Here is a 22576-nt window from a genome sequence, read left to right on the forward strand (position 1 = left end):
TACACTTACATGGAGACTGACAGCCCCTTATCCAGTAACACCTGCAACTGTTTTAGTAATATAGGCAAAGAGCAATGTTCTGGGTCCATAAGTTGATCCCTAAACCAACTGAAAAAAAGTTCCAACCTGTTGACACACAGTGCCCTAGTCGAGGATGCACAAGCATTGAATATGGCCTAGACCAGGGCCCAAACAGCCTCTCACCATTTAAGACTACACAGTCAATTGAGATCACTTGCATCAAAAGAGTTTGATTTTTAAAACGGCATTTGTTTGTTATCCATTGGAATATCTATTTAATTTAGCCAACAAATAGTTTTGTTACACATACATTTAAAAACATTTTGAAACACAAGCTCCCACCTGGTCAAGGCACCTTGTTTGTGCATGCCAACCATCTTGCTGGATCATTCTTCCTTTACCTCCACTCATATCTCATCCTGGACCAGCTGACGTAGCGGGGCTTGGGACAACTACCCAAACCTGTCCACCAGGATGCTGTGTCTGCTCTGTCGTCCACTCCCTGTGCCTGCCATTTCCTTATGGTCTTAACAGATATTCCGGCTGAAACGACTTTAACATCAGAGCAGTCTCTGTACTTCATCACCTCCCTACTTTGGGGACTTTGAACTCATCTGACAGGCCACTGATGGGTAGTTGCAGCTTGGTAAAATGTCCATAAAAGGTGATGTTGCTGAATGACTGAGGGAGCCCCAGCATCCTTTGCAGGAACTAGCACTTTTCATGTGCCTCCACTGTTGTCACAGGCACCTCATAGGCTAGAAGAGGCCAAAGTAGCCTTGGCAGGACTCCATGCTGGTACATCCAGACTTTGAATTTGTCTGGAAGCCCCAACTTGTCTATAGCAGTGAGCCATGCTGTCAAGTCTAATAATTAGAAATTGACAAAATTTCAACAGTTAACAGCTGGGAGAGCTGTTGTTGCTATAGTACATTTAAAAGAATAGAAAAGAGAGATCGAGGATTAAGAAAGAGAGACCAGAGATGCAGAGGCTGTCAGTACTGCCAATGAAACAGTATAGCCAAAGGGTCAGACATAGCTTAGAGGAATACTTCACCCACAAAATGACCATTTGTGAATCAGTAAGTCATACCATGTTACCTTGAATTTGTGAAGAAAACTTTTTTATGTTTGTCTCCATGGAAAACATGGTTGATTGGGGACCACATTTAACAACAGCAACACTATATCCAAACATCTGTGTACAGACTCTCACACAACTCCTGCAGTGTAATCCAAGTCTCATTGATCCAGTCATTTGCACAGTATTTCCCAAACACATGTATTTTAACATACAGTTAGGATGTATGATTCTATTGTATGACTGAATCATGTATGATCCTGCAGGAGTTCCGCAGAATATCTTTCTGTGGCTACATGTTGAATGGAGAACAGTGCAGCTTCTACTACATGTCCCTGAGCAGACTGCACCCTCAGAGGATCCACGCTACCAAGAGGCTGTCTGAGAGTACTGCAGACCCCCCACAACACACCAACCTCTGCAGTGCTGGAGCACAGATGGAGGACGTGATGCTGGAGAGTGAAGCAGAGGCTCACGCAGAAAGCGAGGTCAGATACATGTGATGTGCAGGAATAACTTGATGTCTGCATTAGTATAATCATTTTTAGTAGCTAGTGAGACTTCATTAGCCAACTGTCCTTGGGATCATGTGTATTTTATAAATAATCAAAATTGAGCTTCATGAAGCTATTTGACTACAGTACTTGATTGGCCTTAGATAATTGATTAGTGGAGGCGGCTTGTCATACAGTCTCTCCTGATTCTGACTTATTTTGATGTTTCCCTACACTTTTTTTTCTATTTTCAACATAGGAAACCTCAGGTTTTAGTTGTATTTTCAATATTGCAATATTCCACCAAGTTTACTACATGTGAGCAACATTTTGTAAAATGACTTCAACCCTCTTTCTCATTTTGATGGGCCGCTAATCAGAATAAACGCGATACTAAAGTTAGGGCTGCACCTAACCATTGTTTTTTTATCGGTTAATTTTGTTTTGATTAGTCAACTAAGCTAATGAGTAATTTATTGATTATGTTAAAGATTATTTTTTATTACTCGATTGAACACATAACTAAAAAACAAAAAAAGAAAAACTTGTTTCATGAATATTTAAATCATTGTCTCTTAAAAAACAATGACAATAGTGGCATATGTTAATTTCTATGTCACTGTTGTGTTATGATAATATTAATTATAATAATATGCCCTATGTGTCAGATACCTGTTCAGGAAGTACTGGACCTTAAACTCAACAGCATTGTTGTAACACATACATTAATTTAATCACTGTACATCACAGCAATCCTTTCCCTGAACTGGAGAATAAGGGTTTTTTTCTTGAGTCTTCTTTTTTCGGCTGTTCCCTTAAGGGGTCACCACAGCGAATCATCTGCCTCCATCTAACTCTATCCTCTGCATCCTTTTCTCTCACACCAGCTGACTTCATATCCTCTTTCACAACAACCTCCTCTTTCATCTTCCTCTAGGCCTCTTGCCTGGCAGTTCCAACCTCAGCATCCTTCTGCCGATGTATTCACTCTCCCTCCTCTGAACATTTCCAAACAATCTCAGTCTGGCCTCTCTGACTTTATCTCCAAAACATCTAACATGAGCTGTCCATCTGATGTACTCATTCCTGATCCTATCCATCCTCATTAATCCCAAAGAGAACCTCAACATCTTCATCTCTGCTACCTCCAGCTCTGCCTCCTGTCTTTCCCTCAGTCCCACTGTCTTGAAACCAAACAACATCGCTGGTCTCACCATCGTGTTGTACACCTTTCCTTTTAATCTTGCTGGTACTTTTCTATCACATCTGACACTTTTCTCCACCCGTTCCAACCAAGCACACATTTCTTCACCTCTTTTCTACACTCTCCGTTGCTCTGGTATGTTGACCCGAAGTACTTAAAATCCTCCACCTTCTTTATTTCTACTGTAACCTCACTGTTCCACTTGGGCCCTTCTCATTCACACACATGTATTCTGTCTTGCTGCAACTAACCACTTTAACACACTTCTCTGCCACTCCAGACATCCTCATACAATACCACAGCTCCTCTCTCTGCACCCTGTCACATGCTTTCTCGAGATCTACAAAGACACAGTGCAGTTCCCTTTGACCTTCTCTGTACTTCTCCATCAGCATCCTCAAAGCAAATACTGCATTTGTAGTACTTTTTCTTGGCATGAAACCATACTGCTGCTCACAGATGCTCACTTCTGCTCTTAGGCTAGCTTCCACTACTCTTTCCCATGGCTTCATTGTATGCTTGTATTGTATGTAGGCTCATCAACTTAATACCTCTGTAGTTGCCTCAACTCTGCACGTCTCCCTTGTTCTTAAAAATCGGCACCATCACACTTCTCCTTCATTCCTCAGGCATCCCCTCACTCTGTAAGACCTTGTTGAAAAACCTAGTCAAAAACTCTACTGCCACCTCTCCTAGACAACTCAATACCTCCACAGGTATATCATCAGTACCAACTGCCTTTCCACTCTTCATCCTCTTCAATGCCCTCCTCACTTCATCTTTACTAATCTTTGCTACTTTCTGCTCCACAATGGTCACCTCTTCTACTCTTTTTCTCTCTCATTTTCCGCATTCATCAACTCTTCAAAGTTCACTTTCCATCTTCCCATCACACTTGTGGCACCTGTCAATACATTCCCATCTCTATCCTTAATCAACCTAACCTGCTGCACGTCCTTCCCATCTCTATCTCTCTGGCTTGCCAACCTGTATAAATCAGTTTCTCCCTCCTTATTGTCCAACCTATCATACAAGTCGTCATACGCCCTTTGTTTGGCCTTTGCCACCTCTACCTTCTTTCTCTGTATACACTCCTGCACTTCCTCATTCCACCACCAGGTCTCCTTATCTCCTTTCCTTCCAGATGACACACCAAGTACTCTTCTACCTGTCTCTGTGATAACATTAGCTGTAGTTATCCAGTCATTTGGGAGCACCTCCTTGCTACCCAGAGCCTGTCTCCACTCCTCCTTGAAAACCACACAACTCTTACCTTTTCAGCTTCCACCACTTCGTCCTCTGCTCTGCCTTTGTCCTCTTCATCTTCCTCACCACCAGAGTCATCCTACACACCACCATCCTATGCTGTCTGGCTACACTCTCACCTACCATGACTTTGCAGTCACTGATCTCCTTCAGATTACATCGTCTACACAAAATGTGTGTGCTCCAACCTCCGCTCTTGTAAGTCAATCAATCAATCAATCAATCAATCAATCAATTTTATTTATAAAGCCCAATATCACAAATCACAGTTTGCCTCAGAGGGCTTTACAGGACATCCCTCTGTCCGTAGGACCCTCGCAGCAGATAAGGAAAAACTCCCCAAAAAACCTTTTAACGGGGGGAAAAATGGTAGAAACCTCAGAAAGAGCAACTGAGGAGGGATCCCTCTTCCAGGACGGACAGACGTGCAATAGATGTCGTACAGAACAGATCAACATGATAAATTAACAGTAATCCGTATGATACAATGTTCCTGCCTCTTCTGGAAGAAAGTATTCACTACAGCCATTTCCATTCTTTTTGTCCACCACAATCTGTCCTTCTGCGTTCCTATCCTGGTTACCAAACCTGCCCATCACTTCCTCCTCACCTCTGTTCCCTGCCCCGACATGTCCATTGAAGTTTGCACCAATCACCACTCTCTCACCTCTAGGGATATTCTGCATCACTTCTAACTCACTCCAGAATTTCTCCTTCTCTTCTAACTCACAGCCTACCTGTGGGACATAACCACTAACAACATTGAACATCACAACTTTAATTTCTAGCTTCAGACTCATCATCCTATCTAACACTCTTTTCACCTCCAAAACATTCCTAACAAACTCCTCCTTCAGGATAACTCCTACTTTATTTCGCCCGATCCAAACCATAATAAAACAGCTTGAACCCTGCTCCTAAGCTTCTAGCCTTGCTACCTTTCCACCAGGGGCCTCATGCACAAAGGGTGCGTACGCACAAAAACGTGGCGTACGTCCTTTTCCACGGCAAAGTTCAGATGTATCAAGAGTGAAATGACCGTGGAAATGTGCGGTGCCTCACGCCAACCTCATGGCTGGTGTACGCACATTTCTACAGCTGTTGATCCTTTGACAACACTTAGAGGTGATGCTGGGAAACTGTTATAATAAATAAATGTGAAAACAATTAGTCCTCGGAGTGATGTGCACATCAGAGACACATGAACAATTAACACTGATGAACAATTAACACACCCACGTGTTGCAATTAGATGAGTGGATATAAAAGCATGCGCAAAGTGGTGCCAAAAATACCGTTAACAACAACGGCTGTTTTAGCAGTATTTGCCGCATTGGTTCCTGAGGTCAATCCTCCTGGAACCGTGCGCAGAGCTGCGGCCGACCTTGGAGCGCGATACGGCGAGGAGCCATGCGCTGCCTGTATCCATACAGGTTCTGACCACACTGGGGTTCAGGCAACACGGGCATTCCAGAGGGAGCTGGCTGACCGATCGGGACTGTGCCAGTCGACCCTGAGCCAAGTCATGCCAGCTGTGTGGGACGGAATTATCTGCATGTCAGCCAGGTTTATCAAATTCCCATATGCAGCTGAACAGGCCAACATTAAAGCGCAATTTGCATCGACAGCCGGTTTTCCTAATGCTGTCGACTGCACACACATTATAAAAGCGCCATCGCAGGATGAATTTGTTTTTGTTTCGATCAATGTACAGATCATATGTGATGCGCAAATGCAATTAACCAACATTGTGGCGAGGTGGCCTGGTTCAACGCACGATTCATAGCCTACATTCTGAGTAACAGCATGGTTGGGAGCAGAGTAGCTGGCGCTGTGCGCGATGGGTGGCTTCTTGGTGAGTAAATAATTTATTCGTTTAACTGTCCTAATATTAATAATCCCCCTGATGCGCACTGAGCATGTGCGCCCCCAAATATTATCTTGTCTTCACAGCATCAGTACTAGTCAGTGGTTAAAGTTAGTGACTTGTTGTTTTTTAAACTACAGCTTCAGAGCTTTCGAACAAGCCCCTGATTGTCTCTGTGTGTAAAGTACTCATGTCAATAAACCCGTGCGTAAAGTGTGACATTTCCTTATCAGCCTCACCTTTTCCCCGGTGCACTTCTGCATTCATTTACAACAATAGTGTTTGATCCATGTAAGTGGTGTATAAAATTAACAAATGGAAACTGTAAATCCAGTTCACATAATTAATTGTCTGCTTTCAACTGACCCCAGGCGACTCTCTGTTCAAACGGGGTGAGTTCCACCTCTCCTGTCCCCCCGCCTGTTTTGGCCACACTTTGGCGGTGGGCAGCCCTCCTCTGCTTCACGTCCACCTTAATGTTGGACCACTTCTTTTTAATTCTGCGTGTGTACGCTTTTCTGTCCCCACAGCATTGACAGCCTCACACACACTCTTCCACTCACTCCTCTTGCGTTTTGTATTGATGCCGGAGGACAGTGTGCCAAAAAGTACATCTTTGCGCGCCTCCACTTAAATGAGTAGCGTTTCCAATTCGCATTCTGTGAAGATTTTCTTTTTTTCCCCGTCTTATTCATTATTTTGTTTTAATTTTCTGATCTCAGGTGCAGGGTTTATTTAAATATGATTTGCATATTTAAATAGGGGCGTGGACAGGGAGGGTTCGGGTACTCCAACATGTGCGCTCAATTCCACGTTGATTGGGATGTACAAAAAAAATGTACTTGGATTCATGCGTATGCACTGATTCATACATCTGGATATTTTTGTGCGTACGACGTTTTCTGGATTTAAGCGTACACCATGTTTTAGTAGGAGATCCACGCAAGTCTTTGTACATGAGGCCCCTGGTCTCCTGAACACACAGTATATCCACCTTCCTCCTCTGCATCATGTCAGCCAACTCTTTAGCTAGTCATAGTCCCAACATTCAAAGTCCCTACTCTCTGTTCTAGGCTCTTGCCTTTCCTCTACTCTCTCTGCCTACAGACACGCCTTACTCCTCTCCTTTTTCGACTAACAGTAGTCACCTTGTAGGTCAACAGCACTGGTGGAGGTCGTTGTTAACCCGGGCCTCGACTGATCCGGTATGGCAGTCATATTCGTAATTCGCATGTTTGATTTGGCATAGGTTTTATGTCGGATGCCCTTCCTGACACAACCCTCTGCATTTATCCAGGCTTGGGACCGGCCCAATGAGAACACTGGCTTGTGCCTCTTTGGGGCTGCATTAGGGTTTTTTTCTCAAGTACTTGACTTAAAACTTAATCAGTGTGGGGCGAGGAAAATAAATTAATTACAGACTGTAACAGCAGTCACAGACTGTAACAACGGTCTGTAATATTAGTTTAAACCGTTTTGTTGCTTGTGCATGCCTATTAAAGTGAATGGAAAATATTAAACAGCAGAACAACAACATTTGATGACACGAGGTATTATAAGTGGAGGTGCAGAAAGCTTAAGTGACGTCTACTAACAGAAGAATGTTCGGTGTGTTGTTAATCCTAATATATCATTGTTGGGTGGGGACGAAAAGTAAACAGGATGGTGCTTACTGCTGCTGTCTTTACAAAGTGCTCTGGGATGCTTTCACTTTGAGTGTCTGTGCACTGCAGTTCTCCTGTGAGAAATTATTTTCACTTTGTAGGTGAGGTTTTCAGCTGCTGCTCATTCTCTGAAAGAATACACGCTTTCACTGAGTGCAGCCTACTTTATTGTGACGTGCTGAAATACGTTTTGCAAACTGATGTATTTTCGTAACCGATGTCGATGAATTGCCCCACCCCTAGTGATAGTAGTAACCCATACATGGGCAGGCAGGAGGGCAATAGGACCTCCAAATTACATTGTCGTTTGCAAGTAACAATCATTTGTTATATGCAACACTGCCACCATTTGTGATCTATGTGTAAGCACTGCTTACTTAATCCTGATTTATAATGCTGCCAATGGGACATCTGAGCGGCAGCAGGATAAATCCCCCCATGGAGTCCAGACACTGGTGGTGGTGGTGGCTGATGACTCTGAGGCTGCTGACTGCTGAGTTGTATTAGAGTGATGAATCCGTAAGGGCTGGGTTGTGATGGGGATGTGGTGGGCCCGCACACTGCGGCAAGAAAGAACTTTGGGAGAAAAAGAACCATATTTAAAATAAGGAGCAGTAAGATGATAGACTGACAGAGAAGGATTGTCGCTGTGCTATTCAGGGCCGGCCCTGGACATCTGGGGGCCCTAAGCAGGACACGCTCCGGAGGCCCTACTTTGCCATAAATAGACAGTTAAGGATACACAAAACCAGATACCGTATGCAATTATTAACCTTTTGCATTAAATTTTTATCTCTATCAACATGATGGGCCATGGTTTATTGCTACACTCACGTACTCAAGAACAGATGTTGGGTGGCTTTGATCAGCAGTCTCAACTGGATCCGAGGAGTAAAATCAGTTGGAAAAGCTTTAGTAACTTTTGTGTACACAATTTAATTTTCCAAGAAAGACCTCCACAATTTGGTAGCAAACATAAAACTTACCAAATTCAAATAAACACAAGAAGTTTGTGCTCTAGAAAAGGATCAGCACTCAGTGAATAACCTCCTAAGCCCTATGATAAGCTACTGTGGCAGGGCTTAACTATACAGACCAGTGAGCAGTGATAACTAACATGTCTTTGGGGTCATCGGGTGGGAACCTCCTTTCACCGGTGTTTCGTCTAGTTGGTCCCACGACACCTCCAGGAGGCTAGACTCTGACGTCCCAGAGACACTCCCCTAATGCCAGCTCTCATTGCTCCCCGCACCGACCCAATAACCTCCTTTACCTTACCTATACTACCACAGAGGAGGTAGACCCAGGGAAGGAAGCCTTGTTAGGCTATCACACTCCCCCGCCGGGTTAGGCTGTACAGTCTACCTCCCCAGGACGAGCCCTCACAACAATGACACCTCCAGGAGGCTGGACAGTGATCTCAGCCCAAACAGCACTGCCACCTTCAACCAAACCCAGGCTCCGTACATGCGAGCTCCAGGCAGAAGCAATGCTGATACTAGCTTTCCTGTCACATTCACCACACTCTATTTCACACGCTACATAGCATAACTACAATATAAGCTAAAGTTAAAGGAGCTAACTGGACTTACAGGATCAGCAAACACACTCACCTTGCAGCATGGCCTCAAACAAAATGGATTCCAATAGGCCACTCCCACACTTAAATAACCTTCCTCTTCCTGGATTTCTCCTGACAGGAAGTGGATCTCTCCACCTGATCTCAAGGAGTTATGTGCCCTGCTTAGTAGTTCCCCCTGCTGGCCCCCAGCTGACATTATTTCTTCTCTTATAGATAAACTGGCTGGCTCTGGCTGCTTCATCTGACATTTCCCTCACTGTCTTCCTCAAATTCTGTCCCCGCACTCCGAGTTCCCCCAGGAGTGAGACAGTTGATCTTGCTATGAATCCCCTACACCCCACTTCCACTGGACAAATCCTAGTCTTCCATCCTCGCTGCTCAGCTTCTGCTCCTAAGTCTGCATATCTAAGCTTTTTTCTTTCATAGGCTTCTTCCACTGAGTCTTCCCAAGGAACTGTCAGCTCAATGAAATAAACTATCCGTTGACTCACTCAATATATCACTGGAACCAACCCCAGGGGCTGAAGATGAGTCAGCATTTATCTTATATCTCAAAATCATAAATTAGTTCAAATTGTTGTAAACAAAGACATAATTAATTTCCTGTTGGGAATATATTTTATGTACCAGGAACATCTGTTGAGGTGTCCTTTGTGGATGAACCAGGAGTTGGAGTATTGTCATCTCCAGCTGCTGTGTGAGAATACAAATAGAACATGCATAACATGCAGAGTAGATAAAACATAAGCAATTATACCAGGTAACATCCATGAACAAGAAGACAACACAGTGAACTGTAATTTTAAAACATTTTCACCTGCCAGTGCCATCCTCTTTCATCCTAGTTCCACCACCACTAAAATATTTGAGTATTGCTCCTTCTGAAAAAGTGATATATTAATTACTTTATCTATTTCAATAACACATACTAACAGAAAATAATGCTAAAAGAAAATTTATGTAGGGGTAACTAATATTAATTACCAATATAGCTTTAGTTTAGTATGATTTTTTAATCCTTTCATACTGTTCATATTCTGACCTTCGCAGTATGGAGCAGGTAGTTTTTGACCCTTTATTATTAGACACTGTCAAGAAATATAAACCACAGATATGTTGTGCATCCTGGCCAATGCTGCTATTAATTTTTTCCATGAATTCTATTGAAAGTGAAGGATGAAACAACCTTGCTAAATGATAGGTTTCACCATAATCATTTGAAACTCTACACTGTGTGAATGCATTAGTCAAACAACAAAACAACAAACTGGTCTGTAAATTTCAAACAAACACTGCAAAAGCACATATTGCACATACCTAACTAATCACGCATGTAGTGACAAACGTTGCTTTACTTGACTTTACCTTGAGCTTGTTTGTTTGCCTCTTCAACCTTTTTTTTTCTTCTTCCTCTTCTCCGCTCCTGAGGGATATGCTCGCTTCGACATCTTCGTAAATGGTACTCTGCATGCTCTGTTCAGCGAACGGCACCTGCCCCCTGGTCTGTAGGGTCCCCGCCCTGCTATAGGTCATGCTATGTATGTTGACCATTGACGTTGACTCAGTACTCATCGTTGCCAGTTTTTGGGATCAAACAAACATGAGGATCCTCACATGCTGCCCTATAGACAAGTAGGCTGCAGTTCATTGTAAATAACGTGGTTACCAGGTCTGCGCAGAGGTGTGACAGACAGTTACTTCAGTTTACTGTGCATCCATCTGGGGGCTCCCTAGCGGCCGCGGGGCCCTAAGCAGCTGCTTAATTCGCTTATAGGGAGGGCCGTCTTGTGATTCAGCTGATGACTCAATTGACCTACTCAGACAGTGACACCTGGAGACAGTATGTGAGCATACATGCAAGGAGTGAATGGCAGGGGGAGAATGAACGTAGAGCCTGAGCGATAAAAGTATTGTCTTCCTGACTGAACTTTCCCTAGAGCTTCATTACTGTGATATACAATCATGTGAAAAAATTAGGACACCCTATGAAATCCTGTGTGTTTTTCGTAACATATTTGGACATATGGATATTTAATATCAATTTTAACAATACTGAGAGATTCGAGTAATATAACTAAACAATTAAAACTCAAGAAAATACTTTATAAAACTTTCTGTAAAATGTAATTTAAAAAAATGCAATTTCTAGTGAAGCATGAATTAGGACACCCCCACATTTATTCCCACTTAAAATGGCTAAAATTGAGGCGCCCTATGTACAAGGCTGTTGCCACAGCGGCCCAGGTTCGAATCCAGCTCATGGCCCTTTGCTGCATGTCATCCCCTCTCTCTCTCCCCCTTTCATACAGTACTTACCTGTCCTGTGCATTAAAGGCAAAAATGCCCCCCAAAACAGCTTTAAAAAAAAAAAAAAAAGGCTAAAATCACACACAGTAATACCACATCAGGTGCACAAGATTTGAACATCTTTACTCAGCATTTTGAAGGAGGCTTGCCCTATTTAAACCTCAGACATTTAGTTTGGTGTGCTCCTGATTTTTGAAGTGAGAGTGAACACCATGGTGAGATCGAAAGAGCTGTCTGAGGCCATCAGAAAGAAGATTGTAGCAGCCTATGAGTCTGGCAAGGGTTATGAAAAGATCTCAAAAGAATTTGAAATCAGCCATTCCACTGTCCAGAAAATAGTCTACAAATGGAGGACATTCAAAACAACTGCCAACATGCCCAGGTCTGGCCATCCAAGCAAGTTCACCCTGAGAGCAGACCGCAAGATGCTAAAAGAAGTCTCCAAAAACCCTAAAATGTCATCACGGAACCTACAGCAGGCTCTTGCTACTGTTGATGTGAAAGTGCATGCCTCTACAATCAAAAAGAGACTGCACGAGTCAACTTTCATGGGAGGTGTGCAAGGAGGAAACCTTTGCTCTCTAAGAGAAACATGAAGGCCAGACTGAAGTTTGCCAGAGAACCTAGACAAGGACCAGGACTTCTGGAATAATGTAATTAATGTAAAATAAGTAAATCCACTAAGGACTTTCTGAAAACTAAGAAATGGAGAGTCCTGGAATGGCCGAGTCAAATCCCAGATCTTAATCCCATTGAGATGCTGTGGGGTGACTTGAAACGGGCTGTACATGCAAGAAACCCCTCAAACATCTCACAGCTGAAAGAATTCTGCATTGAGGAGTGGGGCAAACTCTCCTCAGACTGATGTCAGAGACTGATAGATGGCTACAAGAAGCGTCTCACTTAAGTTATTTCAGCCAAAGGGGGTAACACTAGCTATTAAAGTAAAGGTAAAGGTAAAGTTCCACTGATTGTCACACACCTGAATGTGTGAAATTTGTTCTCCGCATTTGACCCATCCCCTGAGGGAGCGGTGAGCAGCAGCGGTGCTGCGCTCGGGAATCATGTGGTGATCTAACCCCCCAATTCCAACCCCTGATGCTGAGTGCCAAGCAGGGAGGCAATGGGTCCCATTTTTACAGTCTTTGGTATGACCCGGCCAGGGATCGAACCCATGACCTCCCAGTCTCAGGGCGGACACTCTACCACAAGGCCACTGAGCTGGTATTAGGGGGTAGGGAGTCCTAACTTTTTCCTAGAATACACATTTTTGTTGATATCTTTTGTTTCATGAGTAAAACAAGGTTAATTTTTGTTGTTTACCTGCAATTACATCACCTTCTTTTCCAGAGATAAATAAAAACAAGATTAGACATTGATATGTGAACATTTCTTAATAAAGAACTGAATATTTAATAGGGTGTCCTAATTTTTTCACATGACTGTATGTCCAGGTTTTTGAAAGGCTGACGCTACACTACAATAGGCCTGTCACGATAATAAATTTTGCTGGGTGATTAATTGCGTCAGAAATTATTGCAATAAGCGATAATATTGTGTAATATTGTGCTTTTAAGACCATTTTTATTATTGTTGTTTTTAATTTTGCTGTTTTTATACCTTTTTTTTAACGTATATAATGATAATAAAGGCATGTTGATGCAAGTACACCCTTTTAAAGAGAAATAAACATTTATTTAACAAGAATATTTAGGAATGCAAAAAAGGAAATTTAAATATCCGAAATAACAAGTAAAAATATTGAAATAAATAAATGAATACAAAAAAATAGACTCTCAGTCTCTCACTCTCAGGTGTGCAGTTAAGTTGGTCATATTCGCTCTTTTTGTTGAGATGGTTTTAGAACAAACTCGGCATACTGGCTCGTCCAAATTACTGGGCTGCCCTCTGTCATTTGGTTTAAATCAATATACTTCCACACAGGGGCCGTGGCATTTGGTTTGGGAACAAGTTCCCTGTCTTTCTCTTACTCTCAACTCTCTGTTTTTTCTCCGCCTCGTCTCCCCCTCACGAAGATCGCACTGTGTGTGTGTGTGTGTGTGTGTGTGTGTGGCCCATAGCCCCGCCTCCCCCACAGAGACAAAGACACTCGATGACAAGAGCTTTTCCTCCGTTCATTACGCTAATGAACCAACTCACCTGGCTGCCAGACGATGCACGGCAGTGAACGCTCTTGTCGTCCAGTCTCTTTGGTGGAGAGAGACGAGGAAAACAAACACGCATGAATAGTTTTTGAGTTTGACTTCTCAAGCTGTTTAATTTGTGCTTGTGAAGTTCAGTACCTTTTGGGAACTCCTGGTCAATGTTACCGTGTGTTGCTTTGAAATGCCGCTTGAGATTTGAAACTTTGAAATGTCCCAACAACGTCTGGCATATCAGACATAACGGCTTTCCATTACGTTCAACAAAGAAAAAATCCCTCTCCCACTCTGTTAAAAATGTCCTTTGTTGGGCTTCATACTTTCACTTAGCCACTTAATTCTTCCCTGCCATTTTTTGTTGTGCGATATTGCCACTGTGCTGTCGTCCTGCATTACTCCTGAACTCCACGCCCTCTCACCTGTGCTCCCTCCTCTCTCTCACTTGCTCCACTCACGCCTGTTACATTTCTTAAAGGGCTATATGCACTCATAACAATGAATTGATTTTTTTATTACGGATGGAAGAGCCGCATGCCGATGGTTTTAATTAATGGATCGAAGAGCCGCACACTGATAGGCAAAGAGCCGCATGCAGCTGGCGAGCCGCGGGTTGGCCACCCCTGTTATAGAGATTTAGTTGAAGCACAACTGCTGGCCTTTCCTCAAAAACAGTGTGAAATTTGTGTCTGTAGTGTCAAAAATGTGAGCATGGTCGTAGGTTAGAAAACTGGCATGATCTGCTGTCCCCCAGAGATTTCTGGTCTCACCTAACATTGAGTTCAGTGTGTCAGTTGGTGGAGTTTCTCTCACTTTCAGGCTCACTGTGCCAAATGTATAAGGCCGATTGCTGCCAAAGTAATATTGTTTCAAAGAGCACAAGTTTTACTCCACTTTGACCAAAAATGACTTATGTAGAGTGGAAATTGTGGGCATGACAGTGAGTTAAAGATAAATGTTTTAGAAGCTCTCTGCACTCTGACAGTTGAGTCCCCCACTGTAGCCCTGAACATTTTGTTCCATTGAAACCCATTATAAAACCTGAGCATGGCATTTTTACCATGCTAGGAACAAGTTTGAATATTTCAAAACGTTTGAATGGGATTTGAAAGTTGAATGGAAGAAAGAATGTATGGAAGATAAAGAACATTTTTAAAGTTTGAATGGAGTTTCTACGTGAATGTATGAATGAGGAGATATGAATGAGCTGAAAATGCTTAAAAAAACCTGAATTTGTGTCAAGTTTGAACAGTCCTCCCATCTGCTTGAATGGGGAAAAAATGCCAGAAAAACGATGAATATTTCAGAAAGTATGAATGTTATGAAAGTTTGTATGTTGAAAAATGTGGAAGGAGTAGTGTGGCAAAAAAGTGAAAGAGTGATAATTATAAAGAATTCCGAAGCAGCTGTTAATGTTGAAAGCATTCACACCCAATAAACAGATGAATTTACTTGCGCATCATCTATCTCTTGTACAGGTCCCTTCTCCCTTCAACCTGACAGCAGGGTTCCCATGATCCTGAAATTCCTGGATAAGTTGTGAAATTCTAAACACTGTTTTTACTGCCTGAAATGGTTTCAATATACATTGTTTTGGCTATTTCATAAAATATGTTCATAAAAATCCTAAAAGCATGTATAATATTACACGAAATAAGTTTCTTGTATTACTAATTTAAAATCTAGTACTGCACTGCCTGACCATTAAAGCATCATAGTATCACAAGGGCAGAGTGAATTGGTGAATCACTAGTATCTCCGTATTTACAAACAGACTGGCGATACCCAGTATATCTCAGTATTTTCTACGAAAAGGGCTACACATCAATTTGCAAGTCAAAGCCATATTTGAGATATCAAAGATGCATTTATAAAAACAGACTGTGATCAAAAGTAAATGCAAAGACAGGAATTTTTTTTCCCGTTTGAAAATATACAGCTGCATAACATGTAATTGAAAAAAATGTATAAAATAAAAAGCAGGGCTGTACATTTATGTTTTTGCTCATGACACTAGAGCTACAGAGGTTCAAAGGTTTGCAGCACAGGCCACAAAAGTATAACATGACTATAAAACTATCAAGTACGCCTAAATCCATTGTAGTTTGAGCAATTAAAAATCTTTGTGGGGGTAGTTAAAAACTCATTTCCATGGGCTTTCAAATTAATGTAGTGCTTGAAAATGATTTTTTTTAGTTTAGGCTATTAATCTTATTTATGCACATAGCATCAGTAGAGAGACGGAAGGAGGGAAGGAGAGCAAGACACTTGTCCACTTATGTCTTGTATTATGAAACATCTGTGTTGTCACCACATTTTTTTATTTTTTTGTTAGATATATTCATTGACTTTTCTTCTCTTTATAAACAACATCGAACAGCTCAGCACAACACTGATTTGCACAACCATCAAGAAAGAAAAGATGAATCATTTAGATATAAATTCAAAACAATAGTACGATCCATAGGTGCATTGTCTATGAGTCAACCCAGCAAAATGCTTGCAAGTGTTGAAGCCACAGTAATGTTTGAGAAACGGAGGTAAGGAGTCCATATTTCCATAAATCGTCCCTTTGTGGTCAGGTATTCCAGAGGAAAACACTCCATGATTATCTTATGCCAGTTTGCCTTAGAAGTTAGTTTGTCACTTATCCATGACAAAAATATATTCTTCCCTGCAGCATATGCAAGAATGGCATATAATCTGCTAGAGCAACCAACAATAGCATCTTGACACGGGCGACCAAGGAACAAAGTGTTCATGCATAAAGCAATACCAACAATTTTTCCCATATCCTGTAGAATGTCTACCCAGTATGCTTGAATTTTAGGATGGAGCCAGACACAATTTGTATATGTTCCTACTGAGATTTTACATTTTAAACACAAAAGTGTCATTTACTGGGAGATAGTTACAAGCGATGCAGAAATTTATATTTTATATTTATATTTTACATATGTATCAAGTACGATTGCATACTGACATCTTCCTTATATGGTTCCATATCAAATCCCATTCATCCTCATCAATATTTACACCAAGTGCATTTTGCCATGTTTGTGCAGCAGCTGGAACATTTAACACATCAGTCTGATTTAAAACATTATAAAAGCGAGTAATGAATTTCTGAGTTGGACACTGAAGCAGTAACTGCTCTATTGGTGATAATGTGGCATTAATATGAAAAGTGTTTTTGCTGATCACAAAATCTCTGATCTGTAGGAATCTAAAGAAGTGGCATCTGGGGATATTATATTTTGTTTGGATTTGTTAAAATGATAACAGGGATGTCCCCTCAAATATATCACACATTTTCTTTATACTCTGGGCTGTCCAAGAGCTATATCCAATGCCAATCATGCCTAGTTTAAAGTCCGGGTTACCATAATCTCTCAAGACAGATTCTGCAATCTACATTGTAGAATCTGTCAGCAGCCCTGTGTGAAAGACGACTAGAGAAGGGGGGAGGGCGGGGCTTTGAGTCTGAACGATGCTGCGCTTTAGCCAATCACAGTGTAGGGGGCGCGGCCGAGACGTGCAGGTGTCCCCAGGAAATGTGTACCTACAGAAACAGCAAGCTCCGCGTCCATAGCGACCGCTCCAGTAATGCCGTCTCGTCAACGTGAAAAAAAATATTTTTTCCAGCGGATGTCTGAGTTACAACATGATTGAGCTAACTGGAGTAGTTTCATGTCGTATCCGGCAACGGGAGGCTTTTAACAGATGACGATCCTGATGTTAGCTTTGCTGCTAGTGTTAACGTTAGCTGTCCCTGTCAGCTGCAGCCACTGATGCTTTCTAGACATCGTGATTTCCCATAACTGAATAAATACCACACATAGCAACACAAAACTGAGATATTCGCTGGAAAAAATATTTTATTCACGGACTGTTTATTGAGTTATTACCTTATTTTTATACAGTCTGTGGTTATAGACAAGGCTAACGGCTAAGCCCAGCTAATCTACGATAACCATATTAATTACGTGCACACAGAAATAATAACGTTTGTTCAGTCATTGTGTTTATAGACTTAACAAACATCAGATTAGTCTACACGGTGATATAGTGACGTGAAAAATGTGATATATAGCTAAACTGCTGGTTTTCTACCCGAAGTATTTGTAAACACGGTGATTCCCTGGGGGCACCGCCGGAAGTGAAGGACGTGAGGCCCCTTCACTTCCGGTTAGTCGAAAAACTCTGGGCTGTGCCTCCAGAGGTAAGGGTTTTTTTTTTTTTTTACCAATGGATTTCCAGATTGGGGTTACCTTAAATTGGAATCAGTAGGGGGGTTAAGTTTGATCGCCCCTTAAGTAAGAATTGGCCTTAAACATCTGATGAAACAACATTTGAGTAATCTGAATACCCAGATACACAAATCCTGACATGGACCACCGGAATGGGAATGGGACTAAGGAATTACTTTTATCTCTGAGGGTTCCCATTGGCATTGCAAGAGACTTCAAGAAATTGATTTTGTAGCCAGAGAAGGCACGAGCAAATTTAATTATTTCAATAAGATGTGGAACAGAGGTTGCAGGCACTGTAATAAACAACAAAACGTCATTGCCGTAAAGAAAGATTTTATGCTGGGTTTTACTGACACTTACACCCCTTATAGTTGGAAACTGTCTGATAGCCTTAGGCTAAGGCTCCACTCTAACCCCCAAATTCCACCAGATGCGTGTGGGTTGCGTCTGCGCTCCTGAACGGCAGCGGAGCCAATCCGTTTCAATTCTAGTCAATGTGTGTGCTTCCACCGGCTGCGGCTGTGCTGCGTTCTGGCTCTGACTCAGCTGCGGCGCTCCGGAGCCCTCCGCAACAGATACGCAGGACTTCTATTTTTGCTGGACGCTGGAGCACAACGCAGCAATTCAGCACAGAGCAGGTCGTGCGGGGCAGGAAGTCGTGCAGAGAAACAAAATAAAACATCCGGTTAATTTTCAAAATAAAATACACAGTGTTCACGGCGGATCATATTTCTCTGCACTATACATTGAAAACGTCATAATGGGCGGAGGCAGGCCTGAAGTCAACAGGTCAGAGGTTTTCAGACGTTATTTCACTCCGTTGACACCATGGACGAGGAGATGTTAATCATGGAGGTGCAAAACCATAAAATCATATATGACCCCTTTAATATATCATATATACATCTTGTTATATCGCGCGATTATCCGTGAATTTGCGAGATCTCGTGGGTCCTTGTGACTCCCGCTGTCCGGCGGAGCTGCACCGCACCGCACCGCACAGCAAACGCAGCCGGTGGAGCACGCAGCGGATAACCAGCGCAGCCGTTCCGCAACGGACACACATCCAGTGGAATTCCGACGTAAGGGCACAAAGGGTGTGAAAGGCTGCCCTCTCAGTCTTGCCCTTGAGCAGTGAAGTTGGAAGCTGTTGGATTTTTAACCATTGATGACTGAGGCCATTGTGTACAGTGCCAGGCTGTGCTGCTGTGCGAGCAGCGTGTTAGACTGTGCTCAGTCTGTTGATGGTCATTTACAAACTGTCCATAACAATAACTATGTCAGGTCAGCTCAGTGCCCCCACCCCCCCCCCCCCCCAAATATAATGTAGGGGAACCACTGAATCAAGCAAGAAGACTAATGATACCATTTTTTTAAAAATTATATTGAAATCGCAATTGCAAATCGCGATATTGTCCACTCAAATTGCAGTCGCACATTTTTATCAAATCGTGCAGCACTAGTTTGTTATGTAGTAGTTTAATCCATTTTATAAAATTCTCACCCAAATTAAATTTGTGTAAAATATGGAACAGATAGGGACACTCCACAGAGTCAAAGGCCTTATCTGCATCCAGTGAGATGACAATGCTATCAATTTCTTGTGTTTGGCAGAAGTGAATAATGTTCAAGAGCCTCCTAACATTGTGACTAGAGTTCCTGCCTTTGATAAAGCTTAATGATAGAGGGCAAGACCCTCTCCAATCGTAGTGCTAATATCTTAGATAGCAGCTTAAGATCTTGATTTAGGAAGGCAATAGGTCTGTAAGTTGAACAGTCCTCAGGGTTTTATTAGAGAGATGTCAGCTTCCATTAATGAATGGGGAAGGCTGCCAAATATAAAAGAGTGTTCCGGCATCTCCAAGAAAGGATCCACCAGCTTATGATTAAACTCTTTATAAAATTCAGAGCTTAGGCTGTCCAACCCAGGTGCTTTACCTGACTGAAGCTTTTCTCTTCTCTGGAGATGGGAGCTTTTAATTCACATTTCTGAGTGTCAGAGCTGGTAAGGAGAACTACACCTGCCAAAAAAGATTCCATCTTTTCCAAAGTCCCCAATAGCTGGTCTGCTTCGTACAACTGAATATAAAACTGCCTGAAAGCATTGTTAATATTTTTGTTGTCAAAGTGATGGGAGCCATTTGCGTCTAAAATTGAGGGTATCACTTGGGGGTCTGTCTTAATTTTGGTTAGGCGAGTTAAATACTTGCTAGGCTTATCACCATACAGGGTCCGAAGTTAAGGTTTTTTCCTACTTGCCCTGCCGGGCAAGTACTTCTCAAATCTACTTGCCCCATCTAAATTCTTACTTGCACTGCCTAAGAGGTTTTTTCCAGTGGAGGCAGCAGCACATAAAAAAAACAGCACACTGCAACTGGCCCCTCCGAGGACAGAAACAGGAGAGGAAATACATGATTACAGGCCTGAAATTAAGATATTTTTAGGGCAAGGCCACTTTGGCCTTTGATAAATACAAATTTATTGGGGCATCATGGCCAAAATGTGGGGCACCAAGGCCAAAACAAATGGCGCAATAACAATATGTGCTAACTACATTGAATGAAGACAAAACAGTATATGTGTTGAAAAACAGTACTGAGTTTATTAAAACTGGGTGTGCATGACTGGGGATATATCTCGTTTCTTGTTGTTTTGATTCATGTCCCTTATTTTTTAAGTCTTTGCAATTCTTTATTCTTTTGTTATCTCCTAGTTATTAAGAAATTATTAGAAGAAGAATATGTCCGGTGTGTGTGTGTGTGTCTGTCTGTCTGTCTGTCTGTCTGAGGAGTGTCAGTACGTTAACTTGTTAGCTGTAGCCTTGCTGTTTGTCATGTTAATGTTAAAAAAACATGGCATGCTACACTGGCCCTATGGGTAGGAGGGGCATTACGGCCACACTCCGGGGCATCCACGGCACTGGCCAAGGTATAATTCCTGCCCTGCGATTAGGGGAAAAAAAAAACAACAGAAAATCTGAGTCGGTGCTGCTCGCCCGATCGGGCATGTCTGCGCTGGGTCTGCTGGCCCGCCAGCTATTTTTACTTGTCCCGGGCATTCGGGCAACCATTAATGTCGGACCCTGCCATATTCATATAAACTTTGTTTTGAAAAGAGAATAGCACTCTTGGCTTGCCGAGTTAACAAGGCATCTAAAGCAGCCTTTGCAGCACACTTCCTTTGTATTTTTAAGTTGTCGGCTGATGAACCAAGTGTTTTCTTAAAGCAACTCTTACCTTTCTTGCATTTCACACAGTACTTAGAAAAAATTTGAACATCCACAACTCCCGCCTCCCTCCAAAGTCCCATCCTCCTCCTCCTGCAACTCTACCTCCCTCCAAAGGCCTACTCCCCCCTCCTCCATTACGTCCTCATTACGTCTATGATAGACGTAAGCATTGGCATGGTAACGTTAGATACACGGAAGAGGAGAGCAAGTGTAACGTTACAAATGCAACCCCGGAGTTTTAAAACTCAACCGGAGTCAGTGATGACTGATGAGTTTTAGAATAAGGTTACAGTGCTAAAGTTAGATAGCAGCGTTAACATTACTAGTTAGTGGAAACGCACAAGGAAGAGAACGTTAATGTTTGAGAGGCTACGCTACAGTAGGCTAATGTTAGCCATTAGCAACTGGATGCTGTGTTGTCATATATAACGTTATGAACTGATGTGAACTTATTTGTCATTTTTATGCGCAGCACAAAAACGAAATGACATTTTGCATACCCCCAAAAAAAGGAAACAAAACATTTAAAAACAATTTGTGCAACATATAAGAAGGAACATATAGTGCAACAGAAAGATGGCGAGTTTTGAGAGGGATGTCTGTCAGTTAAAGGGTTGAGTGAACAGTTGAAATCACCTCCCACTAAAGCCACTGCTGAGCTGAGGATAATTCTGTAAATTCTGAGAATGCTTTTGTTAAAAAATCTGGGGTGTAATTTGGTGGGCAATAAGGATTCATAACTGATTTCTTCACCCTGAAAAACACCCTTAATAATTACAAATCTTTATGACTACTCCTCTGCTGCTGGTAGTAAAGGAGGAGAAATAAAGTAGGCTAACCCAGCTGTGTCTGTAAGGTGTACATTGTCATCTAGATGTGACTCTTGTGGTAAGGCTACATCAACTCTCTCCCTTTTCAATAAAGCAAAAACTTTTCTCTGTTTGACATTACCCCACAAAACCCCTTACATTCCAGGAGCAATAGTTTATCTTATTAGATGACATTCACACAAACAGAGGTTTGAAAGATTAATTCTCCCCAAAAGCAAACTACAGGACAATGCACCTTCTTTTGCACCGCTGAGTCTTCTGTTCAGCCAACATCAATAACCACATTAACATGATAATATAAATGTGACAGACTAGTACTGAGCATGAAATACAAACAAAAACACAGAACCACAGACATTAGGAATACTGAAAAACAATAAAAAGAAAATAATTTGGGGGTCTGTCCCCAGTTTACATGGGGATTGCTGATCTGCGAGGCACCTGTAAGAGGTTCATCATATTTCGTGTACGAAAAAAGTAAACTGAAAACTGGTGTTAAATAACCCTCTAATCACCAGTGCACAAACGATCAAAGCAAGTCACATAACTCAGTTGACTGGGAGCAACAGAAACACCGTAAAAATTCCTGCGTTATAAATCTAACATTCACAATAATGTA

At 42.1% G+C, this 22576-nt stretch overlaps 1 protein-coding gene across 7 annotated transcripts in view; it reads left to right on the forward strand.

Annotated features, from left to right (window-relative positions):
- The window catches only part of szt2 (SZT2 subunit of KICSTOR complex), a 421207-nt gene that overhangs the window by 106727 nt on the left and 291904 nt on the right, over positions 1 to 22576 (forward strand). For all 7 annotated transcript variants that reach the window (XM_033622785.2, XM_033622790.2, XM_033622786.2 and 4 more), the window contains exon 37: positions 1369 to 1590. In XM_033622785.2, coding sequence (XP_033478676.2) covers positions 1369 to 1590 — 222 coding nt within the window. The remainder of the gene's footprint in view (positions 1 to 1368; positions 1591 to 22576) is intronic.

Source organism: Epinephelus lanceolatus, chromosome 6 (assembly GCF_041903045.1).
Source record: "Epinephelus lanceolatus isolate andai-2023 chromosome 6, ASM4190304v1, whole genome shotgun sequence".
Taxonomy (NCBI): Eukaryota; Metazoa; Chordata; class Actinopteri; order Perciformes; family Serranidae; genus Epinephelus; species Epinephelus lanceolatus.